Here is a 27,480-nt window from a genome sequence, read left to right as displayed (position 1 = left end):
TGTTAAAGGAGAAAGTGCAACTCATTTAGCATATACATCGAACGCATCGACGAAACATCAAAATTAAATCACAATCTTAATAAAAACGAATTAATGAAAATACAAAATATACATGAAGAATAGAGTCAAATATATGATTTAAAGAGGAAAACTATCTTTTAAAGTGATATAAAAGTTAGAGATGACATCAGATTAATTGGAGCTTGACAGAAACCCACCTCTCCCATGCGGAGACAGCGCAGAAAGGGAAGAGGTGGTGCAAAGAAAGGAAATTAAGATTTACGCTGCTTGAAGAAATTTAAAGGGGAAGATGCACACACAGATAGGCATATCGGGTATACTTAACATTTTTTGTGTAATTCTATATACAAAATGAACATTACTTTTAATACCTGTTACACATAGGGCTGTGCAATTAATCAAATTCAGTTTCGATTTCTGCTTCAACGATCATGAAAATGCATTAATCGAGATGAAACGATTATTGCGTTCTGCCCTTTAACCAGTGGTGCGCTTTCGCTCCTCCATAAAAGTATAGTTTCACATGCAAATCAGCAAAAATCATGTAATGTGACTTTCATAAAACGGGACGTGCTTGATTTATTAATATAATATAATATAATATAATTATTTACAGTCACAGATCTTTAAATCTTTATTTAAAAGATGAATACATTGTCATAAGGATCCAGTTTCAGTTAGTTATACCTCTCTGCAAACACAAATTTAATTTTGATTTAAAAAACATCTTTTGAAATATTCATTTAGATTTTTTTTTTCAGTCCTGTAATTTGAATACCGAAATACTGGACTTTATTCTTGTTGAGAATATCACAAATGTTATTAGGTTATGTATTAGATATAAAAATATATCATAAGTATCAATGACTTTGGACTTTTGATAGATCTGCAGTTTGTCTCTTCAATTCATCCTACGTATAGCTGTAAAGTATTATACGTGTTTTATAATCTAAAATGATATTGATTTTAGAGAACAAGACTTTTATTTTTTTCTGGAGATGTGACGTCATAAGGCTGCGGCGCGCTCCTGCATCTGGGATTTAAACGGAGAAAGGTGTGTGCTTTTAACAACTGAAAGTGTTTAAATCAAAACAACTCGTTTACAGAATTGCATATAGAACTGTGAAATTATTTGTTAGCCAATACAACACTGTTATGCTTTATTTAGTGACACTGTAGTCCCTATATAGTGAATATTGTTACACAATGAAATCGGTCACTGTATGCTAAGTAGTGTTCAAAGAAACGGATCTTTTCGAAATTCCGATTCAATTGAATCAATCGATTCACCAAAATGATTCACTGATTTGAATCGCCGCACACTTACGACATCTGCTGCTCAAAACACTGGAAATGCAACGAGAACAACAAACAGCAAATGTTTTCATGAAAGTGGAATCTGATAAATGACTGCTAAACTAGGGAGATAATTGAGGAACACCCAGAGTTTTAGTTTACATTTATTTTTCTTTCTACCAAACACAGAAAAACTCCTGCTGAATGAACTGAGATCCACGTGACAAACTATTATAAAGATGGTGTTTATTAAAGAGGACAGTGAAGACATGAAGATTGAAGAAACATTCAGAGTCAAACAAGAAGATACTGAGGAACAAACAAAGATGGTGTTTATTAAAGAGGAGAATGAAGACATGAAGATTGAAGAAACATTCAGAGTCAAACATGAAGATACTGAGGAACAAACAGGTTGGTTTTCATGTTTCAACTCATTCATTTGAACCTTATTAAAATGTCCAGCTCTATAGCTGAGCAACCCGTCTCACGAAACTCTACTGACTTCGTGATTGGTAGATAGCAGGAGGGTGGCGCCTCAGACCAAAACACAAAATGACAACAATAACATCAGTTGTGGGCTGCAACTCTCACTTTTAAATGACAATATCCTGGCCAGACCACTGTTGTCAGTGATATAAGTATTTGAAATGAACATGATTTCTTAATGTCTAGTGACATTTCAGGGCCATTTTATGATTAACTGACATAAATTTCTTACATACGGTTCCTTTAAATTCTCTAACGTGAAGATAAACATGGCAGATTTTGTGTTTTCTTTTTTAAAGGAGCTAGTGTTTTTATTTATAATTATATGGTAGTTGTGATAAAAGCACAACAATATATATGTTACAAATTATTGGTTTTAATTATGGCTACAATTAATGGCTAAAATTAGAAAGAAATGTGTTTAATAGAGTCAGATCATCAGCAGTATTTGTCTCAATGAGTCTGGTCTTCATTTACCATTGGCTACTTGGTGAAAAAGATGCCAATAAGCCACAGATTTTAAATGTACAATCTTTATGTTGTTTTACATTCCATTTAATGTGAAATAGTTTATTGTCAAATAGTTAGTTTTTTTAATTAATTGGCAGCACTAGTCTAAGTGTTTTGATGTCTGTTACTTTCTGCCATTAAACTGCTGTTAATTTTCATTTTTCTTATTTGACCTCAGACCTGATGGCACTGAAAGAGGAGAGTCAAGAACTCAATGAAACAGAAGAGAAAGATCAAAATGAGGAACATGATTTCAAAACTGAAGAAAAATCAGTTAGTTGCTCACAGAATAAAAAGACTTCCTCACCAGAAATAAATAAGAAACCACACACTACAAACCTTAATTCTAACATGAGAATTCAGACTGGAGAGAGACCTTACAGCTGCCAACAGTGTGGGAAGAGTTTTACAAAGAAAAATAACTTTACTGTCCACATGAGAGTTCACACTGGAGAGAAACCTTTCACCTGCAAATTTTGTGGGAAGAGTTTTACACAGAAACATTACCTTACTGTCCACATGAGAGTTCACACTGGAGAAAAGCCTTTCATCTGCAAACTGTGTGAGAAGAGTTTCACATGTAATAGAAAACTTAAGACTCACATGAGAAGTCACTCTGAAGAGAATCCATTCCAGTGTGATCAATGTGGAAAGAGTTTTACTCTGAAATGTAATCTATATTGCCACATGAGAATTCATACTGGAGAGAAACCTTACTCCTGCAAACTGTGTGGGAAGAGTTTCTCACGAAAAGGAGTTCTTAAGACTCACATGAAAATTCACACTGGAGAAAAGCCTTTTACCTGCCCTCAGTGTGGAAAGAGTTTCAAGTATAAAGTAAGTCTTAAGATTCACTTGAGCATTCACACTGGAGAGAAACCTTACACCTGTGAACAGTGTGGAAATAGTTTTACACATAAAGTAAACCTTAAGGTTCACATGACAGTTCACACTGGAGAGAAACCGTACAAGTGTGTTCAGTGTGAGAAGAGTTTCACACGTCAAAGCAGCCTGATAAATCATGTGCAAACTCATTCTGGAAAGAAACTGCCGTTTTCTTCAATGCAAGAAGAGGTTTAGAAAATTAGCAATTTCTACAATAATCTACACATGCCTTTGAAATACATTCAATTGTAGTACTAAAGTACCAAAAGTAATCAAAATTAATATCAAAATTACTAAAACATTGTTCAAGAGTGTACTGAGAAAAAAGGTGTGTGAAATCTAGTCAGTGTTCACACCGGAACTGAATGTGGATTACATCTGGTCACCTTCATGCATCCTTCATATCTTTTTGTTTCACCACAAGGCTTTTTTGTTTTGTTTGTGTACTTCTGAGGCCATACCAGACCAAATCTTCAAATTGTGACTATGTAGAGTATGTCACTCAATTCCATGTGTTGATCTCTCTGAATCAAAATATTACTAATTATAATAATACAGCATTTTTTCTGTTGCTTAATTACACAATTCGGTCATTTTTAACAATACACTGCTCACACAGTGAGTAAAACTATTCAAAAATAGCTGTACAGACAGTTCAGGGAGCCATTGTTGATCAGGAAGCTCAGAAAGCCATGGCAGATCATGGAGCTCAGGAAGCCATGGTGGATCAGACAGTTCAGGAAGCCATTGTGGATCATGGAGTTTGGAAAGCGGTGGCTGAGTCATAGCCTGGGGGTCCTTAAGAAAACATACTGCACAACATATAAAATATTTACATTAAATTCTAACAAATGACAAATGTTACAGCCACACAATACAAAATGTTTATAAAATATCTATACATTCCTACATATAAATTATTACAGACAACACCACCATATACAGTTGTTCAAAATAATAGCAATGTGACAAAAAAAGTAAGTTCAAAATCATTATAACTTTTATTTTAAACACTGCCAATTCTATTCTAAATCAAAACATGAAGAAAAAATGATCAAATTTGTTATTACTTTACTGAAAATGAAGAAAAATAAACATTAAGCTGTTCAAAATAGTAGTAGTGTCTGCATTTTACTTTACAAAGTCAAACATTTACTGTATAAACTGAAAACATGTTGTAGATTTTTTCTTTTGAATCACTGAACTTATATTTATTTGTATAACGTTTGTGTAACGTTAGCTCTCTGCAGCTTCGTTTTTCTACTGGATTTTCTACTGGATTCTCTATCTTATTGTTAATTCTGCCGTTTTAAATTGATAGATATAGCTTAATTTAATTTCTGGTCTTATCCATCAAACTAATCTGACTAATTTGATTGTTCGCCTTACTCTATAATCACGAGTGCAGCACGTTAGCATTCCATAGCCGGTTAATTTGCCGCTCGCACTCCATTCACGCTTTTAACTCTTGTTTACTATTTTTAGCATTGCGCTGGCCGGATAACTTGCCATCTGCGTTCCATTCACGTTTTTATTTATTTTTTCTCGTGTTTAATATCGTTAGTACTCTTTTAGCCGGTTCCGTTCCGTTTTTTCTCCCCCTGATCTGTTCTTCAGGAACTCTAACAACATTGGTAAGTTGAAATCATTCTACAATCACGGTGAGTAATGGCTTCTTCTCCTACAATTGTAGTCTGCACTGCTTGCCACATGTATAGCTTATCTATCTCTGTCAGCAGTGAGCCTTATACATGTGATAAATGCAGGAATATAGTCAGGCTGACAGAGAAGATTTCAGAACTAGAGTCACGCATCCAAACTTTAATGGAGGATAGTAAGAATGTGAGGGCCTTAGATACGGTTTTGGATGTGACTAGCTCAGAAAGCCCTGTACATTGTTCGGTTCCGGTAACAACGCCCGTGCAGCAGGGCAATTGGGTGACTGTGAGGCGGCATAGTCGCGGGTCAAAACACCGCTCTTCCGTTCCGATCAGAACATCAAACAGGTTCTCCCCACTCAGTGAAGCACCCACTGAGAAACCTGATGAAAGTGCTCTAGTAATTGGCGATTCTATTGTACGGAACGTGAAAATAGAGACACCAGCCAACATAGTCCAATGTTTACCGGGAGCCAGAGCGCCTGACATCTTGGCAAATTTAAAAGTGCTGGCTAATGCTAAACGTAAATTCAGTAAGATTGTTATTCACGTCGGCGCTAATGATGTTCGACTTCGCCAGTCGGAGATCACTAAAAATAATGTTAAAGAGGTGTGTGAACTTGCAAGTACGATGTCAGACACTGTAATATGCTCTGGTCCCCTCCCGGCTTATCGTGGTGACGAGATTCACAGTAGACTGTGGTCACTCCATGGCTGGATGTCAAAGTGGTGCCCGCAAAATAACATAGGTTTCATAGACAATTGGACAAGCTTTTGGGGCAGACCTGACCTGTTGAAAAGAGATGGTCTTCATCCCTCCGGATGTGGAGCATCTCTTCTATCTAGAAATATGGCACATAGTCTTAGAGTTTGCACTTGACTAACTGGGGCCCAGGTCAGGAAGCAGACAGACTGGCTAAACCGACCATCTGCTAGCCGCCTCACGTCACAGAAATCAGTTAATTCTCAGCACATAGAGACCCCTTCACCTAGATATCACTCTATAGAGACTGTGTCTGTTCCCCGAGCTAGAAAACACAAAAAACGCCTGAATCAAATCAAGACTAACAATTTAATTGATGTTCAACAAATAAAAAATATATATAATACAGAGAAACAATTGATAAAGCTTGGCTTATTGAATATCAGGTCCCTTTCTACGAAAGCACTTTTTGTAAATGATATGATCACTGATCATAACCTAGATGTGCTCTGTTTGACAGAAACCTGGCTAAAACCAGACGATTACATTATTTTAAACGAGTCCACCCCCCAAGATTACTGTTATAAACATGAACCGCGTCTAAAAGGTAAAGGAGGAGGTGTTTCTACTATTTATAGCAGTATTCTCAATGTCTCTCAGAGAACGGGCTTCAATTATAACTCGTTTGAAGTTATGGTGCTTCATATAGCATTATCCAGAGAAACAAGTACTAATGATAAATCCCCTGTGACGTTTGTGCTAGCTACTGTATACAGGCCACCAGGGCACCATACAGACTTTATTAAAGAATTTGCTGATTTTCTATCCGAATTAGTGCTGGCCGCAGATAAAGTCTTAATAGTGGGTGATTTTAACATCCATGTTGATAATGAAAAAGATGCATTAGGAACAGCATTCATAGATATTTTGAACTCGATTGGGGTTAGACAACACGTGTCAGGTCCTACTCATTGCCGAAATCATACTCTAGATTTAATACTGTCACATGGAATTGATGTTAATGGCGTTGAAATTCTGCAGCAAAGCGATGATATCTCAGATCATTATCTAGTCTCTTGTATAATCCAGATAGCTAAAACTGTTAATTCAATTCCTTGCTACAAATACGGTAGAACCATCACTTCTACTACAAAAGACTGCTTTGTAAGTAATCTTCCTGACTTATCTGAATTCCTCAGCATATCCAATAGCTCAGAAAAACTTGATGATGTAATAGAAACTATGGACTCTCTCTTTTCTAGCACTTTAGATACAGTTGCTCCAGTGCGCCTAAAAAAGATTAAGAAAAACAGTGTAACACCGTGGTATAACGATCATACCCGCGCCCTAAAGAGAAAAGCACGAAAAATGGAACGCAGCTGGAGGAAAACAAAACTAGAGGTTTTTCGTACTGCTTGGCGTGAATGTAATTTATCTTATAGGAAAGCATTAAAAACTGCCAGATCGGATTACTTTTCATCTCTCTTAGAAGAAAACAAACATAACCCTAGGTATTTGTTCAATACTGTGGTTAAATTAACTAAAAATATTGCAGCAACAGGTTTAGACATTTCCCAAAAGCACAGCAGTAATGACTTTATGACGTACTTTACCTCCAAGATAGACACTATTAGAGATAAAATTGTAACCATACAGCCGCCCGCTACAGTATCGCATCAGATAGTGCGTTGTAGATCTCCTGAGGAACAATTCCATTCGTTCTCTATTATAGGAGAGGAGGAATTGTATAAACTTGTTAAATCATCTAAACCCACAACATGTATGTTAGACCCTATTCCATCTAAGCTACTAAAGGAGGTACTTCCAGAAGTCATAGATCCTCTTCTGAATATTATTAATTCATCACTATCATTAGGATATGTCCCCAAAACCTTCAAAATAGCTGTTATTAAGCCACTCATTAAAAAACCACAACTTGACCCCTATGAATTAATTAACTACAGACCAATTTCGAATCTCCCTTTTCTGTCAAAGATACTAGAAAAGGTAGTATCCTCACAATTATGCTCCTTCTTAGAGAAAAATGGTATCTGCGAGGATTTCCAGTCAGGTTTTAGACCATATCATAGTACTGAGACTGCTCTAATTAGAGTAACAAATGACCTGCTATTGTCAAGCGATCGTGGTTGCATCTCTCTATTAGTGCTACTGGATCTTAGTGCTGCATTTGATACTATTGACCACAACATTCTTTTAAATAGACTTGAAAATTATGTAGGCATTAGTGGTAGTGCACTGGCATGGTTCAAATCGTACTTGTCTGACCGTCATCAGTTTGTGGCAATAAATGAAGAGGTATCATTTAGATCGCAAGTGCAGTATGGAGTACCTCAAGGCTCAGTGCTAGGGCCATTACTTTTTACGCTTTACATGTTACCCTTGGGAGATATCATCAGGAAACATGGTGTTAGCTTTCATTGTTACGCTGATGATACTCAGCTCTATATTTCTTCGCAGCCCGGCAAAACATATCCATTCGAAAAACTAACAGAATGCATAGCTGATATTAAAAACTGGATGGCGAATAACTTCTTACTGTTAAATTCTGAAAAAACAGAGGTATTAATTATTGGACCTAAAACCTCCACAAGTAATGACCTAAAACACAGTCTAATACTAGATGGCTGCTCTGTAAATTCGTCATCATCAGTTAGGAACCTAGGCGTCCTATTCGATAGCAATCTCTCCTTTGAGAGCCACATTTCTAGCATCTGCAAAACCGCATTTTTCCATCTTAAAAATATATCGAAATTACGACCTATGCTATCAATGTCAAATGCTGAAACATTAATTCATGCGTTCATGACCTCAAGGATAGATTATTGTAATGCTTTATTGGGTGGTTGTTCTGCACGCTTAATAAACAAACTCCAGCTGGTCCAAAATGCAGCAGCTAGAGTTCTTACTAGAACCAGAAAGTATGACCATATTAGCCCGGTTCTGTCAGCACTGCATTGGCTCCCTATTAAACATCGTATAGATTTTAAAATCTTGCAAATTACTTATAAAGCCCTCAATGGTTTAGCTCCTCAGTACTTGAACGAGCTCCTATCGTATTATAGTCCTTCACGTCCGCTGCGTTCTCAAAATTCTGGCAATTTGATAATACCTAGAATATCAAAATCAAATGCCGGCGGCAGATCATTTTCTTATCTAGCACCTAAACTCTGGAACAATCTACCTAACACTGTTCGGGAGGCAGACACACTCTGTCAGTTTAAATCTAGATTAAAGACACATCTCTTTAACCTGGCTTACACATAAAATCATTAACACATTTCTATAATTCAAATCCGTTAAAGGATTGTTAGGCTGCATTAATTAGGTCAACCGGAACCGAAAACACCTCCCATAACACCTGATGCACTCGTTGCATCGTAAAAAGAATGGCATCTACGCTAATATTAGTCTGTTTCATTCTTATTCCGAGGTCACCGTAGCCACCAGATCCAGCCTGTATCTGGATCAGATGGTCACTCCAGTCCCCCGGATCCAGTCCGTACCCAGCTTAGATCGTGGATCACCACCTAGAGATGACTTCAATAGCCGTGGATGTCAACCAGATGAGCTCCAAGGCGGATCATCAATAAAGACCTCGTCAACCTTGACGGCCATTGGCACTACACCACAGGATCCTGATGAGTTCTCTACAATCAGACATTGGTACAAACTGTTGTTTGGTCTGGCCAGAGGAGAACTGGTCCCCCGACTGAGCCTGGTTTCTCCCAAGGTTTTTTTCTCCATTTCTGTCACCTGTGGAGTTTTGGTTCCTTGCCGCTGTCGCCTCTGGCTTGCTTAGTTGGGGACATTTTCCAGCGATATCGTATACTATTTGAACTGAACTGACGATGATATCACTGAATTCATTGATGAACTGCCTTTAACTGAAAATTGATTGTTACAATAATGCGTTACTTACACACTATTGTGCTGTTTAAATACTGTGCAGTTGCTTTGACACAATCTGTATTGTAAAAGGCGCTATATAAATAAAGGTGACTTGACTTGACTTGACTATAACCAGAACTGCTACACAGCTATGTTGCACAGAGTCAGAGTTGCACAGAAACTTCTGGCACCTGTGAACAGGTATTCCAGCCCAGAACAAGACAGTCGCTGCGTTCGAAACCGCATACTTCCATACTATATAGTCGGCAAAAAGCAGTAGGCGAGCAAAAAAGTATGTTTGAATGTTCAGTATTCATAAAAGAGTAGGCGAGAATTAGTAGGCGAGTGGACTAATTCTCGCAAGATTCAGACGAACGTCTACTTAGAGTGCGGTCGAATATGCCTACTTACCTACTATATAGTAGGAAAAATTAGTACGTGAAGAAAGAAGTACGTTCGAAACCTCAGTATTCATAAAAGAGTAGGCGAGAAATCCCCGGATGTCCTACTGCTTCAGCCCAGATTCTGAAGTGTTCATCTGATGCACATCATTGAACGTGATTGGGAACCACAACGAGGGTGTTTACAAATGTATGGCAAACCAAAACACGGTTCCCTGTCTTAAAATCGTAATTGTTGAACTGTATTGTAAACTGCTGATAAGCATAAGGTGTCAAGACGTTAGACAGTAACGTTAAAGTATATTTGTGATTTCGCTGTAAAACACGTTTTATTACATATAGCAACCATAGACATCTTAAAGATGATTACTAAATGTCTATTTAACAACTGACAGGAACATGTTGTAAGAGAATTAAATAAGCACATGACAACACCAAACTGTCATCTGAATGAGTGATGGAGGTTATGTGAGTTTATGTAGAGTTCACTGTTGTCAACACTGCTTTATATGAATGTAATGTAAATAAACACATGTACATATAGTAACTAAACATGAGTTATCTATTTCATTTGTCTATTAGTACTGTTGATAAATTTAGGAGCATTTGTATTGGATAAAAATCCAATTAACACAACAGCTACCTCACAAATATTGTGTGGTGGAGCAGGACCTGAAAGTAAAGGTGACAGCAGCATTTGTGGGGAAAAAAGTAAAATCTGTAACTTAATATAAAGTTGGGGTAATTTTGTTACTTCTAATACAGAGATCTAATGACATTGTGCTGTTAAAATGACAGCATTTGTATTGTATTTGTGCATCTTGGTATGATCAGAAATGTATGCAGACTGGTTTGTGCAGTGAGAAAAGAGAAATCAACAGCAGCATCCTGGAAATGGTCAAGTCCCATCGATGAGACCCTCCATCACTCCACCTGCCCTTTGTCTCATCTGGACCAGATGTTGCTGCGGTATCTTCATCCTCAGAGACCAAAAAGACAGCGAGAGCGTCTAGAGAAAAACTAAAATACTAATATGTCTGAATAATGCTTTGTTCCATGTGTCTTTGTTTATGTTCATGGTTATTTTTTATATTTTTTTACTCATTTATCCATGTTGCTGTCAGCAAATAGAATATAACTGTTTTATAAATATATGCATTAATTAATTACTTGATTGGAAAAAAAAAACATGCTTGTTTTACTAAAAATATAATTAATTACAGGTCAGCATTTATCATTGTTATTGATCAGTGCATTTTAAGGTAATGCAACCCAAAATGAACCCAAAATGTTTCCGTTATACTGCAATCAGGGACAGCTGTTTCTTCAACATGACCATAAAATGAACAAATTTCATCAACATCAAAATATTTATAGAAAGATTAATTGAATCTGTCGCTCCTATGTTTTAAATTGTTGCGCCTGTTATAACGTCATTTGTCACATGACAACGTCAACATGGTGTAAGACGTGCAGATCACATCCATTGAGTATACTTATTGAGTATGCGGTTTCGAACGCAGCCAGCCCCTTCAACCGAAGTAATGCTGCCCATGATGACAATCACTTCCGCTTCCTCAATTTCAAACTGAATGTCTTCACTCAGTCCCAGCAGAGGAGCCACTTCTTCAAATTTGTTTCTCTGGGTTGTTGTCAAGTACAGACACCCAGCAAACTCTCTGGTACTCAAATGAGACAACTTGTATGTGGAACCAAACGCTACCTTGTCAATGAACCTTTTCACACGTGAGTTTAAAATATTCTATCTAACCCCAAAGATTGAGTCTTTTTTAGGGCGACCGTTATTTTAGAATGTTTAGCATTACTGTTTCCATGGTGACGCGTCATGTGACACACCGCAGCCACAATAGCACTGTAAGACACATGGATCGCTTTTTTTTTTCGTTTTCCCTTTTTTATCATTAATATTTACAAGCATGCTCGCTATATCATGAAATATCTGATATTCCGATTTCGAAATATGCGCAAGTAAATGTATTTAAAAGTCCAAACACGCTGAATGTTCGTGCTGAATCTGAGCTGTGGGATTTACAACACACAAATGCATCCTCTCCTCCCGAAAGACATTAAAGTAAGTCTCTGGTGAGCTGGGAGAAGAGGAGAGTGAACGTTATAGTTACCTGCATAATCTGTATATGATATCAATAAAATATGTTGTCAGAATATATTTGTAGGATCATTATTGCCGCTTCCATAGACATCAGTGTGTATTTTACAAACTATAAATGCATGGTTTTCCTAGTACTTATGTGTATTTAAATGTCGGAAACCTAAAATAAGCATTATATGGTTGAAAACACTTAATGGTTGTGATAATATGACAAGCACTCAGCGCGTCCGATCTGGCTCAGAGCCAGCCAAAGCGTCAAAACATATTTGAATTCAGCAGCTGATCACGTGATGCGGCAAACGTTCGAATCACACCGGTGTGATCGTACGCTTCAGGGTCTAACCAAGACAAATCACACCGGTGTGATCGTACGTGCTAAAGGGTTAAAAGATATACAGGTGCATCTCAATAAATTAGAATGTCATGGAAAAGTTGATTTGTAAGGAATAATTGACGACGAAGCGGAGTGGCCGTTACACCTCGGGTGTGCATTATTTTCGTAGAATTCTACGTCCCGAAGTCAATTATTCCGCTTATACTACAGTTACCACACCTCAAGACATCGATCAAATGATATATTTCAAGACATTCGTCCCGTTTTTATCCTTAAATAGCTATTGTGAGTAGGATTAATTTCTTACGCAGCTCATTCAACAGCTTCGTTGCTAGTTCCAAAACGTCATTTTAGAACTAGTAACGACGCTTGGGCTGTTAATAGCAAAATAATGCCGTTAATAATGAAGTTTAGACAAACCGACAGACAAGCAGACAGACGGAAAGAGTGAGGGAGAGAAACTAAGTGTATGACTTTACCTCTCTCACGTCTGTGTCTCTCAAACTTTAAGTTCATTTTCTTCAAGACCACGCCGTTGTTATGTTACCTCGCGTGTGAGAGCTGTCATGTCGTTTTTAAGTTGTTAATCGTCAGAGCAGCGCTAACAACATTAGCGCGAATGCTAACGCGAGTGCAAACTGTAACGTTATGTGTGTGCATCTGTGAGGAGAGTGAGAGAGGGCGAGAGAAATAGTTTGTGCTTTCCGTACATAATAAAACGTAATATATTGTGGAAAAAAACATGGAAATAATCTGTCGTTTTTATCCGGATGTTTACTGTATTTATTAGTTTGGCCAGTGTCATTGTGGGTTTTAGTTATTTTGCTGTTTTGGGCTGTAAGGACCTTTGAAATAACTGAAATCGTATATGGCGAAGTGATATAGACATGCACTGCGGTCTAAAGCTGCCTGGAACTACGTTCGCCGAGCGTTTCCCTGAATATAATGCACACCTCTAGAACGTTCGTCAGCCAATCAGATTCAAGCATTCAACGGCCCTGTAGTATAAGTGTAGGTAATTTCCATCGCTTTATGCTTAGAATATTATTTTTGTTGAAATTAAACAAACGAGTAAATTACTATTAAAACAATTATATGGTTGTTAGTAGGGCTGGACCAGAATATTCAAATCGAATATTCGTTCGGTGGGTTGGCATTCGATTTTAAATTTTGAGATTCAATATTCGTTTTTTTTTCATACACCTTGCATCCCCCGCAAAACGATTCTCATTTGCGCTTAAATATTAATGAAGAAGATCAGACTGCTGCGCCACTAACACAGAAACAGCAAAAAAAAAAAAAAAAAAAGAGAGAGAGAGAGAAATTGAGTAATATTTGAGAGACACTATAAAGTACAGTCGGGCCCACTTACAGTTTTTCTCAATTGCTTAAACACATTTCTTGAAATTGTGCCTCTTATTTGCGAAACTCTAAACACAAATCCACAACTTCTAACTCAATTCCCCAAACTTCCTATATTGAGGTCAAAATGAAGCTCTCCACTCAAAACAACTCAATCTTGCTGAAAAAACAAACTTTTCTCTCAGACATGACACACAAATCCTCAAAAAAAACACACACTACAACACAGTTTTACACACTGATGAGATAAATTCAAAACAATACTACAAAAACAATAAAAATAAAAAACTTTTCACATGATAAACACAACAAATGTATGCATTTGCAAGTGTTTTATTTCTTAATTTACAGTAATGTACTGTAGAAAACAGAACAAAACAGCAAACAACAACAAAATAATTATTCTGCCCAACATCCTGTGTTTGGTCTGGAACAGGCCAAAGAACCTCTTCAGCATCACAGGCTAAATTAGTCCTGGCCAGGCAGCAGGGGTCAAATCCTCTTGCATGCCTAATCCAACCCTGGCACCCATCAACTAAAATATATGAGACTGCTTGTCTTCTTTCCCTTGCCCTTCCTGTCTCTTCCATGTTGTCGTTGTCGTCATCATCCTACTCCTTCTTCTCCTCCTCTTCCTCTTTCACCTCCTACTCTTCCACTTCAAAATTACACATTACTATAGGTGGGATATTGATTGAAAAAGACTGAATAGGATTCAAAGTTACACTTGTACTAGTGGTCTGACAAAAAAAAAATGCATTACAACGTCATTGTGAAGCAGAAAAGAAAAGGAAATATGGGCACAAAGGTGAAAATAAAAATAAGAAAGCCCACTGTCAGAATTTGTAACTCCTGTGTTGTCCTCTGTCTATATATGCTTTCCAATTGAAGGTTCATGAGATGTGCCTTTGAGCTTTTTCAGAGAACTGCTTTATCATTGGTTGATCTTTATTATCTTCATTAGTGAAAGTCAAGATTCACTTGAATAATTCATGGCAAATTGACAAAAAGTCTAATAGAAATGTGTAGAATATATGATTGACAGTTTATGACAACTAGATAAAATTTTTTGCATTTAGGTAATGACTTATACGATGAGCTAATGACTTGATGTTTTGAGGGGTGAGACTATTACACAGAGAACTATATAATACATTTTGAGCAACATGACAATAGCAACTGATAATGTAGGAAACCGCAGACAAATGTATATAATCAGTTGTATGAATGTGCCAAAGCAATCACAACTTGATCAAAAGAAAGAGAAGCTTTTTATGATGTGCACAAGAGACTAGATGATGTGGATGTTGAACAAGTAGTTTTGGCAGTTTCATTTCTGATCTGAGAAATGCACCAAAGTGACTGAGAAACACTGTAAGCTGACTTTGGCTCTTTTATCTCCATTGAAGATTCTGATTGGTGTGTGCTAAATTTTGACTCCTAGTGTTTCCACTTGGGTAATTGTGTGCTAATTGAGCTCAGACTTCGCAGACTTGAGTGAACAATATTGAATGCTTGTGCTTTCTAAATGACCACATGGTGTAAGCACTGAGAAATGTAGGGATTTGTGTGTAGAGTTTTGCAGTAACAGTTCACCAAATATAACTCATGTGTCAAAGCAGGGAATAGTGTTTAATGTTTAGGGAAATGGGTGTGCTTTTTGAGAAATGGCGTTATAGTTTTGAAATTTTAGTTCAAAAGACTGGTTATAGTGTTTTAGCAATTGAGAAAAACTGTAAATGGTTTAAGCAAAACTAGGGCTGTGACTGTCGTAATGACAACTGCGCCTCTGCTTTAAATGCACGCATAGGCTAAAGCTGACCGCAAAGCCCCCGCAAAAATAATTACCATGAATGTGTCGGGGAAAAAGTAGGGAGATATTTGAATTATTTATTAAAAAACTAGTATTTGACACAAAGATGAAGTTGACGATCCTGATGCCATTTGCTCATTGACACGGCTTTAATACCTAAATGCATATGCATTAGGCCTATAGCTATTGGAAGAGTTTTGTTTTCGATTTGAATTATTTATTCTGATTGTTCACTGACTGAAGTGCTCAAATAAACACGCACGTTTGTTAATAATGTTTGGGCCTCATTTATTTTGGGTTTCAACATAATATACATAGGCTGTGTATTTTATATAGGCTTATATACACAAATGTTATATATAATGTATATATATATTTATTTATAAATAATTTAGATATGAATAATTTATTTATATATAAACACCGCGCCATTTTTTTCGTTCTTCTTTTATTTACAGTTTTTTACAATTGTTTACACTCTAAAATAAAAATTTCCACACAATTTGCAAAATTCTACTCCAAGGAGCAAAACACCGCCACAGATTTGCACACCATTACACATAATGTCTGCTTCACTCTTTTTGCAAAACATTACACACAGTGATTTGTAAAACTCTACACACATTTCGACACCTTAGACACAGATAAGGATTGTGAGGTTACTTCCTTGTCATTACAAAGCCCCGGATTGCCAATGACCACACTAATGAACAAATTGGATAAACACATCCACAAGGTGTGGAAGCACACATGTGCTAATTTGAAAACGCAGCACTCAGGTGTGCTATAAAAGGCAGCAGATGAGTTCACCTGTATTCATCAAAAATGATGTGGATGAAATCTTATGGCCTGATCCAGCCAGACGGAGAGATGAGGAATAGTTACAGTATTTGTGTTGCTTTTTTTTTTCAGAGTCAAACTGTATGTACTTCAGGCAGTAATTTTTATTTGTCTACAGATTTTATTTGTTTCATTGATTTCATTGTTGGTTGATTACTGTAACTAATTATGGTAAGAAATACTGTATTTCTTGAATTGAAATAAATACTTGAAATATTCAGTCTGCAGCATCAGTGTTGTGCAGTGCTTGGTAAGTTTATAGTAGGCCTATTTGTGTACATTCTCCCTATATCTCAAACTAATCATGATGAATGTTGTGGGTTTGTCACTATTTTGTTTTGTCATCGAAATGATCCCTTACATAACAATATCTGCCCAAAAATCTAGCACATGCTATTTCCTAAAATTAGTTTTTTTTTTTACAAATGTGTTTTTTATTTATCACAGCAGTGTGAAACTGTCTGCAATAGTGTCTGATCATTGATATCTGTGTTGGATAAATGAAAACTAATAGCATTTTCACAAATATGTGTATATGTTTTGACTGAAATGTGTATTGTTTGACTGAAGTGTGTCATTTTGCAAACAATCTAGGCATTCTGCAAATTGAGTGTGGCATTTGGATAATTGTGATTATATTCTGAAAAAAAGAACCCGGTTTTCAAAATTGTGTGTAAACAATTGAAAAAAACTGTAAATAGCCTACCCTTCACGGTGCCAGTAATTACTGTGCTAATTTCTGATTTAGGAGTGATTTGTTTGTTAAATTTTTTTAGGCTACCTTATTAAAAGTATTGCACTTAACAGACCTGTGTGTTTTGTATCATTAGCGCAGTGTCCGTTCATGAAGCATATAAGCTCTGCCTGCGTGAGGCGCGTCACATCCAGCAATGTTCTATTACAATTTATTAATTCTGAACGTGTGGTGTGTCCATATTGCACCAAAATGCAACACTGCACTCCCTTGGGTCCACAGCAAAAATCATTTGGATGAACTGTTCTCGACATAATAAAAATGCAAACAGAAAGACATACAGAGATTCCTGCCTTTATTAGAGAGAAGAATATGTTCAGCCCCTCCCACCGAAGCTTCGAATATTCGATGTTGATTACTACCGAAGCTTCGAAGCTCAAAAAATGGTATTCGGACCAGCCCTAGTATTTTCGAAAAACATTTACAACTTATATACTTTTTAATCTCAAACCCTCATCTTGCTGAGACAAGACAATAATTTGAGGTTAAAAAGTACAGAAATTGTAAACATTTTTAGAAAATAACCCATTTTTTTCTAGCTAAGACCTTTTTTTCCTTGGCTGTGATCAGCTAGAGCCCTTTGAAGCTGCGTTTTTGAAGTTCAAACTCGGGGGCACCATAGACGTCCTTTAAATGGAGAGAAATCCTGAAATGTTTTACTTAAACTGTTTCCTTATGACTGAAGAAAAGACATGAACGTCTTGGATGACAAGGGGGTGAGTACATTATATGTATTTTTTTTTCTGAAAGTGAACTACTCCTTTAAGATGACATTTTTACACAATCATTATTATTTTTGATTCTGTAATTTTTTTTAAAGTGTTTCTAGCCATCCAAGCATGCTTATATGCCTATGTAAAGGTGCATAACACAAACTCAAAATGTGAATAATAATTCTACTCCATAACGGATAGCATAGTGCTATTCAACTGGGCTTAACATGTATTTGTTTTTGTTTTTTGCCTTTGTCACATTGTGACAGTAAAAGTGGAGAGTCAAGATCTGAATGAAATGGAAGAGAAAGATATAAAACATCCTGATTTCATAACTGGAGAAAAACCTTTTAGTTTTTCACAGACTGAAAAAAATTCCTCTCAAAAAAGAGTTCAGAAGACTGGAACTGCAAGTCATTTCTTCTGCCAACATTGTGGAAAGAATTTTAGTAAAAACGGAAACCTTAAAGTCCACATGAAAATTCACACTGGAGAGAAACCTTACACCTGCCAACATTGTGAGAAGAGCTTCCTAAGAACAGAGGATTTTAAGAGTCACCTGAGAGTTCACACTGGAGAGAAGCCGTTTGAATGTGGTCAGTGTGGAAAACGTTTCTCACATAAATCAACCGTTTCTAATCATATGAGGATTCACGCTGGAGAGAAGCCTTTCATCTGCAAACTGTGTGGAAAAACCTGGAATCAAAAAGAAAAACTCAAGATTCACATGAGAGTTCACACTGGAGAGAAGCATTTCACATGTGATCAGTGTGGAAAATGTTTCTCATAAAGAGAAAGCCTTAATATCCACATGAGAATTCACACCGGAGAGAAACCTTACATCTGTCCTCAGTGTGGAAAGAGTTTCACGGTTAAAGGAAACCTTAAGATTCACATTAGAAGTCACACGGGAGAGAACCCGTTCACATGCAATCAGTGTGGAAAGTGTTTCAGAAATAATTTAAGCCTTAATAATCACATGAGGATTCATTCAAGAGAGAACGGTTTTAAATGTCATCAATGTGAAAAGAGTTTCACAGACATGAATCACCTTAAGGAACTTGTTGAAATTCACATTGGAGAAACGCCTTTCATGTGTCATCACTGTGGAAAGAGTTTTACACACAAAGCAAACCTTGAGAATCACATGAGAGTTCACACTGGAGAAAAACCTTTCACCTGCCCTCAGTGTGGAAAGAGATTCACGGTTAAAGGAAACCTAAAAGTTCACATGAGAATACACACAGGAGAGAGACCTTACAAGTGTCTTCATTGTGAGGAGAGTTTCATATATCAAAATGACCTGAAAAACCATTTGCAAAATCATGTTTAGACAACAGAGTGATTCATTGGATTACCCTCTTCTCATTTCTTCACACATCTACAGCTATGGAATTATGTTAAAGGGATAGTTCACCAAGCAGTTTATCTGCTTACCCCCAGGGCATCTAAGATGTAGGTGACTTTGTTTCTTCAGCAGAACACAAACAAAGATTTTTGACTAAAACCGGTGCAGTCTGTCAGTCATATAATCGAAGTGGATGGGCACCAAACCTTTAAAAGTAAAACAACACATGCACAGACAAATCCAAATTACACCCTGCGGCTCATGAAGATAAAATGTATTAAATGTAAGTCCAACATGTGAACATTGGGTCATTTATTTTGGTTGAGTCCACAGATTTGAAAGTTCTGTTGTGAATGGTTTTGTTTTTATTCAAGGGCATTTGAGACTGATTTTGCCCATGACCCCATTGTTGACCTATTAGGCTGGTCTTCATATTTGGAGACCCATGGTCCCAATCAGACTTAGGCAGTTCAGTGTGTGATGACAATAGCAAAAAAGACAACATATTCTGTGTGGGATGTGAGTTTATAATGTCTAATAAGGTAATAATGTAGCTGGCCATAACTGGATAAACACTAGTAGTGAAAATGTATTTTATATAACCTTTTCCTGTGATTTTTATTTATTTATTTTTACTTTTTTATGCATTTTAAATATGTTTTCTGTTTGCATGTGTACAAGTGTGTCTCAAACAATTAGAATTTCATGGAAAAGTTCTTTATTTTTTGTAATTTAATTATTCAAAGGAAACTTTCTTATATTCTAGATTCATTGCAAACAAACTGAAATATTTCAAGAGGTTTTTTTTTTTTAGTTTTAATTCAGATTGATACAACCTAAAAATATATATACAAAAAATCAGTCCCTCAAAAAATTTGAATATTTTTTCCAAAGATCAAAAAGATATACAAAACAGAAATGTTCAAGATCTCTGAAGTAGATTTAATTATTCACTTAATAATTGGTTGGGGCTCCTTTTACACAAATTACGGCTTCAATGCGGCGTGACATGGAGGCAATAATCCTGTGGCACTGCTGAGGCGTTTTTGAAGCCCAGGCATCAGAATAATACATCAAAAAATATCTAGCAACATTTCAGTTTGTGTGCAATGAATCTAGAATAAAAAAAGTTTGCTTTTTTGAATTAAATTGCAACAAATATAGAACTTTTTCATGATATTCTATTTTTTTTAGATGCACTAGTTGTGTATGTGCAATGTGATCTAATGAGAATTTGTATGTATTTTGTGTGAAACTATGTGCATGTGTTGATTAACAACTTCAGGCTAACTTTGAAGAGCTACATGTGCAAAGCTATCTGAATACACCTCACACCTTGAAGACTACAGTGGAGAACTATATAACTTCAAAGAACATGACCCACATTTAATCTCAAGCTAGCTCAGAAACTTTATTTCAAATTAAAGAAACTGATGAAAGGATAGTTCACCAAAAATGAAAATTGTCATCATTTACTTGACATTTTAAAATGATTTCCAGTGAAGCGAATTAATATGTTGTCTAATATATAATATACCTCAACAGTATATCACAGATGGGGAGTTGAGCTTGCAGTGGCCACGTCTGATGACAGCCTTCAGACAGGTAAAGATTACCTGAATGTTGAGGTGAAGCTCTTCAAGGGCCTTGTCATGCCAGAAAAAAAAACATGAAATATGGGCTGCATTTCAGTACAAATCCAAGACAGGAACTTGGTGTCTTGCATCATAGTCATCCTTGGAATCTGCGACTGTAAATAACAGCCTATTATTACAGTTTTTTACGATTGTTTACACTCTAAAATAAACATTTCCACACAATTTGCAAAATTCTACTCCAAGGAGCAAAACGCCGCCACAGATTTGCACAACATTACACACAATGTCTGCTTCACTCTTTTTGCAAAACATTACACACAGTGATTTGTAAAACTCTACACACATTTCGACACCTTAGACACAGATAAGGATTGTGAGGTTACTTCCTTGTCATTACAAAGCCCCGGATTGCCAATGACCACACTAATGAACAAGTTGGATAAACACATCCACAAGGTGTGGAAGCACACATGTGCTAATTTGAAAACGCAGCACTCAGGTGTGCCATAAAAGGCAGCAGGTGAGTTCACCTGTATTCATCAAAAATGATGTGGATGAAATCTTAATGCCTGATCCAGCCAGACGGAGAGATGAGGAATAGTTACAGTAGTTGTGTTGCTTTTTTTTTCCAGAGTCAAACTGTATGTACTTCATGCAGTAATTTTTATTTGTCTACAGATTTTATTTGTTTCATTGATTTCATTGTTGGTTGATTACTGTAACTGATTATGGTAAGAAATACTGTATTTATTGAATTGAAATAAATACTTGAAATATTCAGTCTGCAGCATCAGTGTTGTGCAGTGCTTGGTAAGTTTATAGTAGGCATATTTGTGTTCATTCTCCCTATATCTCAAACTAATCATGATGAATGTTGTTTGTCACTATTTTGTTTTGTCATGGAAATGATCCCTTACATAACAATGTCTGCCCAAAAATCTAGCACATGCTATTTCCTAAAAATTAGTTTTTTTTACAAATGTGTTTTTTAATTATCACAGCAGTGTGAAACTGTCTGCAATAGTGTCTGATCATTGAGGACTGTGTTGGTTAAATGACAACTAATAGCATTTTCACAAATATGTGTATATGTTTTGACTGAAGTGTGTCATTTTGCAAACAATCTAGGAATTTTGCAAATTGAGTGTGGTGTTTGGATAATTGTGATTATATTTTGAAAAAAAGAACCCGGTTTTCAAAATTGTGTGTAAACAATTGAAAAAAACTGTAAATGTTTTGCTGAATCATCACACAAGGGCATAGGTTTGTTTTGATAGTTGATCTGTAGTTTATGAATCTTCACATCAGATTTTCTTGCCATAAATTTAGTCTTAATATAACACTATTAGATACAAAATATCTAAATACAATGCATTACAAATGCAACGTTTTGCTTAATAGTCAAATCTGAATAAAATCACATTCATCATTTGAGAGGGTGCCACACAGTTCACAGTTGTGCTTGTTGTCTGGTTTTCATTTATCAGGCTGTGTCAAGTTCTCTTTCTCTCCACTTTTGTTTACCACCAGAATAGCTTCCAAGTTCATTGGCCCATCCTGAACCAGCCAACCTAAACCAATGCATTTTACATTTAAAATGTGTGGCTCACCAGAATCAAATAAGATTGATAGATGATGAAGTGCATGGTAAAAACTAAAATTTAATTCATAATATGTCATATTTAAAATATAGAAAGAATACAAAAAGTAACAAAGCCATTAAGGTTTGGAATAACACGAGAGAGATAAAAGAATTTGAACTTTTTGGGTGGACCATATTTTAAGATTTTATAGCAGATAAAAAAAAAATTATGAAGCAAAAAGAATCAATTACAGTATTGATCAAATGTCTGTTATTCTTATCAAATCTGCCTTTATGCGATAAAAATACAAAAATAAAGTGATTTTGTGAAATGTCATTATAACAATGTTTTCTGTTTTAATATAATTTTAAAAATAATTCAGTTCTGTGATGCAAAGCTAAATAATCAGCATCATTATTTTTCTAGGTTTCAGTGTCATGCGATCCTTCAGAAATCTAATATGCTGATTTGATACTCTGAACAGCCCTCCCCACGCCTAACATGCGGGTTGGCGCTGTGGCTTAGTTGGTCAAAGCGCCTGTCTAGTGAACAGGAGATTCTGGGTTCGAATCCCAGCGGTGCCTTTCCACCGGTGGCTGTCTCTGACCTCACTGTTGGATGGGAGACCCCAACTACGCTGTATATTTTTGAACCGTGCCTCAATTGTGCAAAGACCTGAGGACCTGTCTTTCTGTCCACACAGCGTGCCACTCGGCTGAGCTGGATAGGCACAAATCTGTAAGAAAAGCACTCAGTGGCCCAGCCTGGCATATTGACCGGCGCCGTGGCTTAGTTGGTTAAAGCGCCTGTCTAGTAAACAGGAGATCCTGGGTTCGAATCCCAGTGGAGCCTTGCAAACGACAGGTTGGATCTTTTTGCTCTCCCTTGGACCTGAGGCCCTTACAGTGCCTCTGCCTTTCAAACGACACCGCAATTGTGCAGAGACCCTAGGGCCTGTCCTTCCTGCAGAGAGAGCCTGCGCTCTCTTACCGTTGGACGGCCACAGACCCGAAAGGACAGCCTTCACGCGGCTCTGCTTGCTACACCCTTATGGGCTCTGTGGTGCAATGGATAGTGCATTGGACTTCTAGACTACCAGACGAGGCCATTCAAAGGTTGTGGGTTCGAGTCCCACCAGAGTCATGGCTTTTGGCTTTCTAGTAACTCTCATACTGTGCAGTGTTGCCCCCAGGCAGTAGAAATTTGTAGACATTCTCTTTTAAGCGGAAAAGCACCTGGCCCGCCTCTGGATGTTTTGATCCTCTGAGTCACCCTCCCGACAGCCTTGCATGTGGTTTGGCGCCGTGGCTTAGTTGGTTAAAGCGCCTGTCTCGTAAACAGGAGATCCTGGGTTCAAATCCCAGCAGTGCCTTGTGCGGCTTTGCAGTCCGGCAAGCGCAAGCTTGTCCGAAAGCAACCCGGAAACAGGGATAGCTAGGGCAGCGAGTGGGTAATTTTGCAAACCGCCCAGACTCAGTTGTCGGCAAACGCCTTAAAGCTGTCCAGCGCACGGTCAGCCAACCCTTGGCCTGTTCTCTGGAAGCCTGGATCGTCTGAGTCGCCCTTCCGGAGGGCGAACGTGCTGCCAGGCTAGTCTAGTAAACAGGAGATCCTGCGTCCGAATCCCAGCGATGCCTTTGGTTGCGCGCCACAATACCGCCGAGCTCGTGCTTTACCAAAAAACGGACGGCGAATGGGGACACAGAGAAGCTCGAGGTTAGCGGGCGGTTTCTCTTGCAACACTACCCTCTCACCTGCTTTTGAAGGATAGCATCCCAGGCTAACGGATCCAACCGAGGTGGCGCCGTGGCTTAGCTGGTCAAAGCGCCTGTCTTGTAAACAGGAGATCCTGGGTTCGAATCCCAGCGGTGCCTTTCCACCGGTGGCTGTCTCTGGCCTCTCTGTTGGATGGGAGACCCCAACTACACTGTATATTTTTTAACCGTGCCTCAATTGTGCAAAGACCTGAGGACCTGTCTTTCTGCCCACACAGCGTGTCACTCGGCTGAGCTGGATAGGCACAAATCTGTAAGAATAGCCCTCAGTGGCCCAGCCTGGCATATTGAACGGCTCTGTGGCGCAATGGACAGTGCATTGGACTTCTAGAATTTCAGATGAGGCCATTCAAAGGTTGTGGTTTTGAGTCTCACCAGAGTCACGCTTTTTGCCATTTTGTTAAGCCCATACTGCACAGTGTTGCCCTCGCACAGCAGAAACCATTTTGAGGCCTCCTGTTCTCAGCGTACATTGATTAAAAAAAGTCAATCATATTTAAAAGGTAACAAAACATGCCCAAGAACCAATTCATTGAGGTATGGCAATCACTGTCTTGCAACAAGAGGAGTGGTGCCGTGGCTTAGTTGGTTAAAGCGCCTGTCTAGTAAACAGGAGATCCTGGGTTCGAATCCCAGCGGTGCCTTGGGCGGGGTTTGTGTCCAGCAAGCGCAAGCTTTTCCGCGAGCGACCTGCAAGCAGGGTCAGCGAGTGGTTTGGAAAGAAAGATATGATGTAGATGAAATAGGTATTTGGAAAAATGTGGGAATGAAATATATGGATCCAATTTTAGAAGATTTTAATTTCTTATTAAGACATAATGGTATTTTAACAGAAATGAGGTTGTGTAAAATTGGGATAGAAAAAGATCCAAGGTGTAAGGTATGCATGAAAAGTGATGAAGGTCTATTACATCTATTTTTTTATTGTGAAGAATTGGATGATTTTATGGGAAGAATGAAAAAAATTGTAAAATCCATGCTGAAAGAAAAATATAATGAGAATATGACACAAAATGCTTGGGAAAAAATGGTTTTATTTGGGTACAATGGTAAAGGTTGTAATGTGAATGTCTTTACTTTATTGACAACAATTGCAAAGAATGTAATATGGCTAAGAAGAAATGTATCAAAATATGAAAAAAGGAAAGTTGATGTATGGTTTTTGTTTAAAAACAAAATGGAAAATTCTGTGAATTTAATATGGAAATATTTTCTAATGAGTGACAGAGAGGATGATTTTATTGAAACGTTTGTAAAAGGAAACACATTGGTAGAGTATTCAGAAAACAGTTTGGAATGGAAATGGCAGAAATATGAATGAATTAATGTACATATCTGCATATGTAATAGATGTGAAATGTATTTTGTACTTTTTGTGATGTAATATGTTTTTTTAAAAAAAATAAAAATAAAAAAAATAAAAAAATAAAAAGCGCCTGTCTCGTAAACAGGAGATCCTGGGTTCAAATCCCAGCGGTGCCTTGGGCGTGGTTCCAGCCCAGCAAGTGCAATGATATTCATATGATATATAGACAGTGATATTCTAGTGTAAAACAATTTTTTGACTTTTTTTGTGTGCACGCAAAATAGCAGGTAAGATTTATTGTTTCATTTGTTGAACAGAATTCAGAAGAAGTTTTCAGAAATGCCACAAAGTCTGTGCACATCTGTGTGGTTAGGAGAGGGAGCTCAATAATGTGTCTTTGACCTTCATTATGTATGCTTTGTTTATACAGTGTAGTAAATAAAATAAAAATAATCTAAAACTCCATTCTCTGAATCTTCTCACATTGTTTCCAAGTCAGTCATTGATGGGGCCATTAGGGAGGGCTCTTTTGTCTCTCAGGTGTGAACTGCTAAATATTCATGGGTCATTGCCACACCTATGAATAATCCCTTTCGATCACAAAACATGTTTTATAAAATTTAAATCAATATATTGTTTTCTCTGAACGAGTGAACGAGATGATTTTCACATCATTTGGTTTAAAAAATTCTAGCCTACGACATCCAATTATCTAAAGTCTTGTAAAGAAATGTCCTATAAGTCATTCATGGCCTTATTTCAGTGACTTCAAAACTTTAGATTTTCAATAACCACGCATAAACATAGGTTTCTCAAAAACACAAACATGCACATTAATGTTGCTTGCATATTATTGTAGCCCAATATGTGCTGATTACAATGTAATCTGACTTTAACCATTCATATGTTTTTAAGATACTGAAAAAAAAAACAAATGTCAGGGCATGTCAAAACTTCTTCAGGGCCCCAAAACACCTCAGACCCCAGAGGGTTAACCAACTAAGCCACGGAGCCACCCCGCATGCTAGGCGAGGGGAGGGCGGCTCAGAGGATTCATGAATCAACACTTCGAACGTCCTGCTGCCTTCACTTGATGCAAGACAGTGATTGCCATACCTCACTGAATTGGATCTTGGGCATGTTTTGCTACCTTTTAAATATGATTGACATTTTTTTTTTTAAATCAATGTACGCTGAGAACAGGAGGCCTCAAAATGGTTTCTGCTGTCCGAGAGCAACACTGCGCAGTACGGGCTTAACAAAATGACAAAGAGCACGACTTTGGTGGGAATCGAACCCACAACCTTTGAATGGCCTCATCTGGCAGCCTAGAAGTCCAATGCGCTATCCATTGCGCCACAGAGCCCATTGGTATGCCAGGCTGGGCCACTGAGGGCTTTCCTTAAAGATTTGTGCCCGTCCAGCTCAGCCGAGTGGCATGCTGTGTGGGCAGAAAGACAGGTCCTCGGGTCTTTGCACGGTTCAAAAACAGAGCGTCGTCGGGGTCCCCATCCAACAGCGAGACCAGAGACAGCCACCGGTGGAAAGACACCGCTGGGATTTGAACCCAGGATCTCCTGTTTACGAGACAGGCACTTTAACCAACTAAGCCACGGCGCCAAACCTCTTGCAGTGTCGGGAGGGTGACTCAGAGGGTTAAAACATCCAGAGGCGGATGCTAAAAGAACATGTCTACAAATTTATACTGCCTGAGGGCTAAAACTCCACAGTATGAGAGTTACCAGAAAGCCATGACTCTGGTGGGACTTGAACCCACAACCTTTGAATGACCTCATCTGGCAGCAACTTAGAGGATGCATGAATCAACACTTCAAACATCCTGCTGCGTGGGCAGAAAGACAGGTCCTCAGGTCTGTGCACAGTTGAGGCACGCTTGGGGGACTGGAGCGCCACCCAAGGCACTGTTGGGACTCGAACCCAGGATCTCCTGTGTACTAGACAGGAGCTTTTACCAAGTAAGCCACGGTGCCTCCTCGGTGGGACTCGATAGCCTGGGATGCTATCCTGTCAAAAGCAGGTGAGAGGGTAGTGTC

The 27,480-nt window shown here is 37.8% G+C and overlaps 1 protein-coding gene, 8 non-coding genes and 1 pseudogene across 9 annotated transcripts; 8 read left to right on the top strand and 2 right to left on the bottom strand.

Annotated features, from left to right (window-relative positions):
* The first annotated feature begins 268 nt into the window (after window positions 1-268).
* On the top strand, window positions 269-4,063 carry LOC141326136 (uncharacterized). Its single transcript, XM_073834846.1, has 3 exons — window positions 269-1,075; window positions 1,507-1,728; window positions 2,492-4,063. The coding sequence occupies exons 2-3, from the start codon at window positions 1,557-1,559 to the stop codon at window positions 3,391-3,393; spliced, it is 1,074 nt and encodes a 357-aa protein (XP_073690947.1). The 5' UTR covers window positions 269-1,075; window positions 1,507-1,556; the 3' UTR covers window positions 3,394-4,063.
* Window positions 4,064-18,114: 14,051 nt separating this feature from the next.
* On the top strand, window positions 18,115-19,629 carry LOC141322354 (uncharacterized; annotated as a pseudogene).
* Window positions 19,630-22,855: 3,226 nt separating this feature from the next.
* Window positions 22,856-22,929, top strand: trnat-agu (transfer RNA threonine (anticodon AGU)). Its single transcript has one exon. It is a non-coding gene; the product is annotated as a tRNA-Thr (tRNA).
* Window positions 22,930-23,123: 194 nt separating this feature from the next.
* Window positions 23,124-23,197, top strand: trnat-agu (transfer RNA threonine (anticodon AGU)). Its single transcript has one exon. It is a non-coding gene; the product is annotated as a tRNA-Thr (tRNA).
* A 201-nt stretch (window positions 23,198-23,398) lies between these two features.
* Window positions 23,399-23,488, top strand: trnar-ucu (transfer RNA arginine (anticodon UCU)). Its single transcript is given in 2 exon segments — window positions 23,399-23,435; window positions 23,453-23,488. It is a non-coding gene; the product is annotated as a tRNA-Arg (tRNA).
* A 155-nt stretch (window positions 23,489-23,643) lies between these two features.
* On the top strand, window positions 23,644-23,717 carry trnat-cgu (transfer RNA threonine (anticodon CGU)). Its single transcript has one exon. It is a non-coding gene; the product is annotated as a tRNA-Thr (tRNA).
* A 428-nt stretch (window positions 23,718-24,145) lies between these two features.
* trnat-ugu (transfer RNA threonine (anticodon UGU)) lies at window positions 24,146-24,219 on the top strand. Its single transcript has one exon. It is a non-coding gene; the product is annotated as a tRNA-Thr (tRNA).
* A 471-nt stretch (window positions 24,220-24,690) lies between these two features.
* Window positions 24,691-24,764, top strand: trnat-agu (transfer RNA threonine (anticodon AGU)). Its single transcript has one exon. It is a non-coding gene; the product is annotated as a tRNA-Thr (tRNA).
* Window positions 24,765-26,702: 1,938 nt separating this feature from the next.
* On the bottom strand, window positions 26,703-26,792 carry trnar-ucu (transfer RNA arginine (anticodon UCU)). Its single transcript is given in 2 exon segments — window positions 26,703-26,738; window positions 26,756-26,792. It is a non-coding gene; the product is annotated as a tRNA-Arg (tRNA).
* Window positions 26,793-26,972: 180 nt separating this feature from the next.
* Window positions 26,973-27,046, bottom strand: trnat-cgu (transfer RNA threonine (anticodon CGU)). The gene has a single exon. It is a non-coding gene; the product is annotated as a tRNA-Thr (tRNA).
* Between the last annotated feature and the right edge of the window lie 434 nt (window positions 27,047-27,480).

Source organism: Garra rufa, chromosome 1, assembly GCF_049309525.1.
Source record: "Garra rufa chromosome 1, GarRuf1.0, whole genome shotgun sequence".
Taxonomy (NCBI): Eukaryota; Metazoa; Chordata; class Actinopteri; order Cypriniformes; family Cyprinidae; genus Garra; species Garra rufa.
Note: the sequence above shows the minus strand (reverse complement) of the source record. Positions and strands in the feature narration are given on the sequence as shown.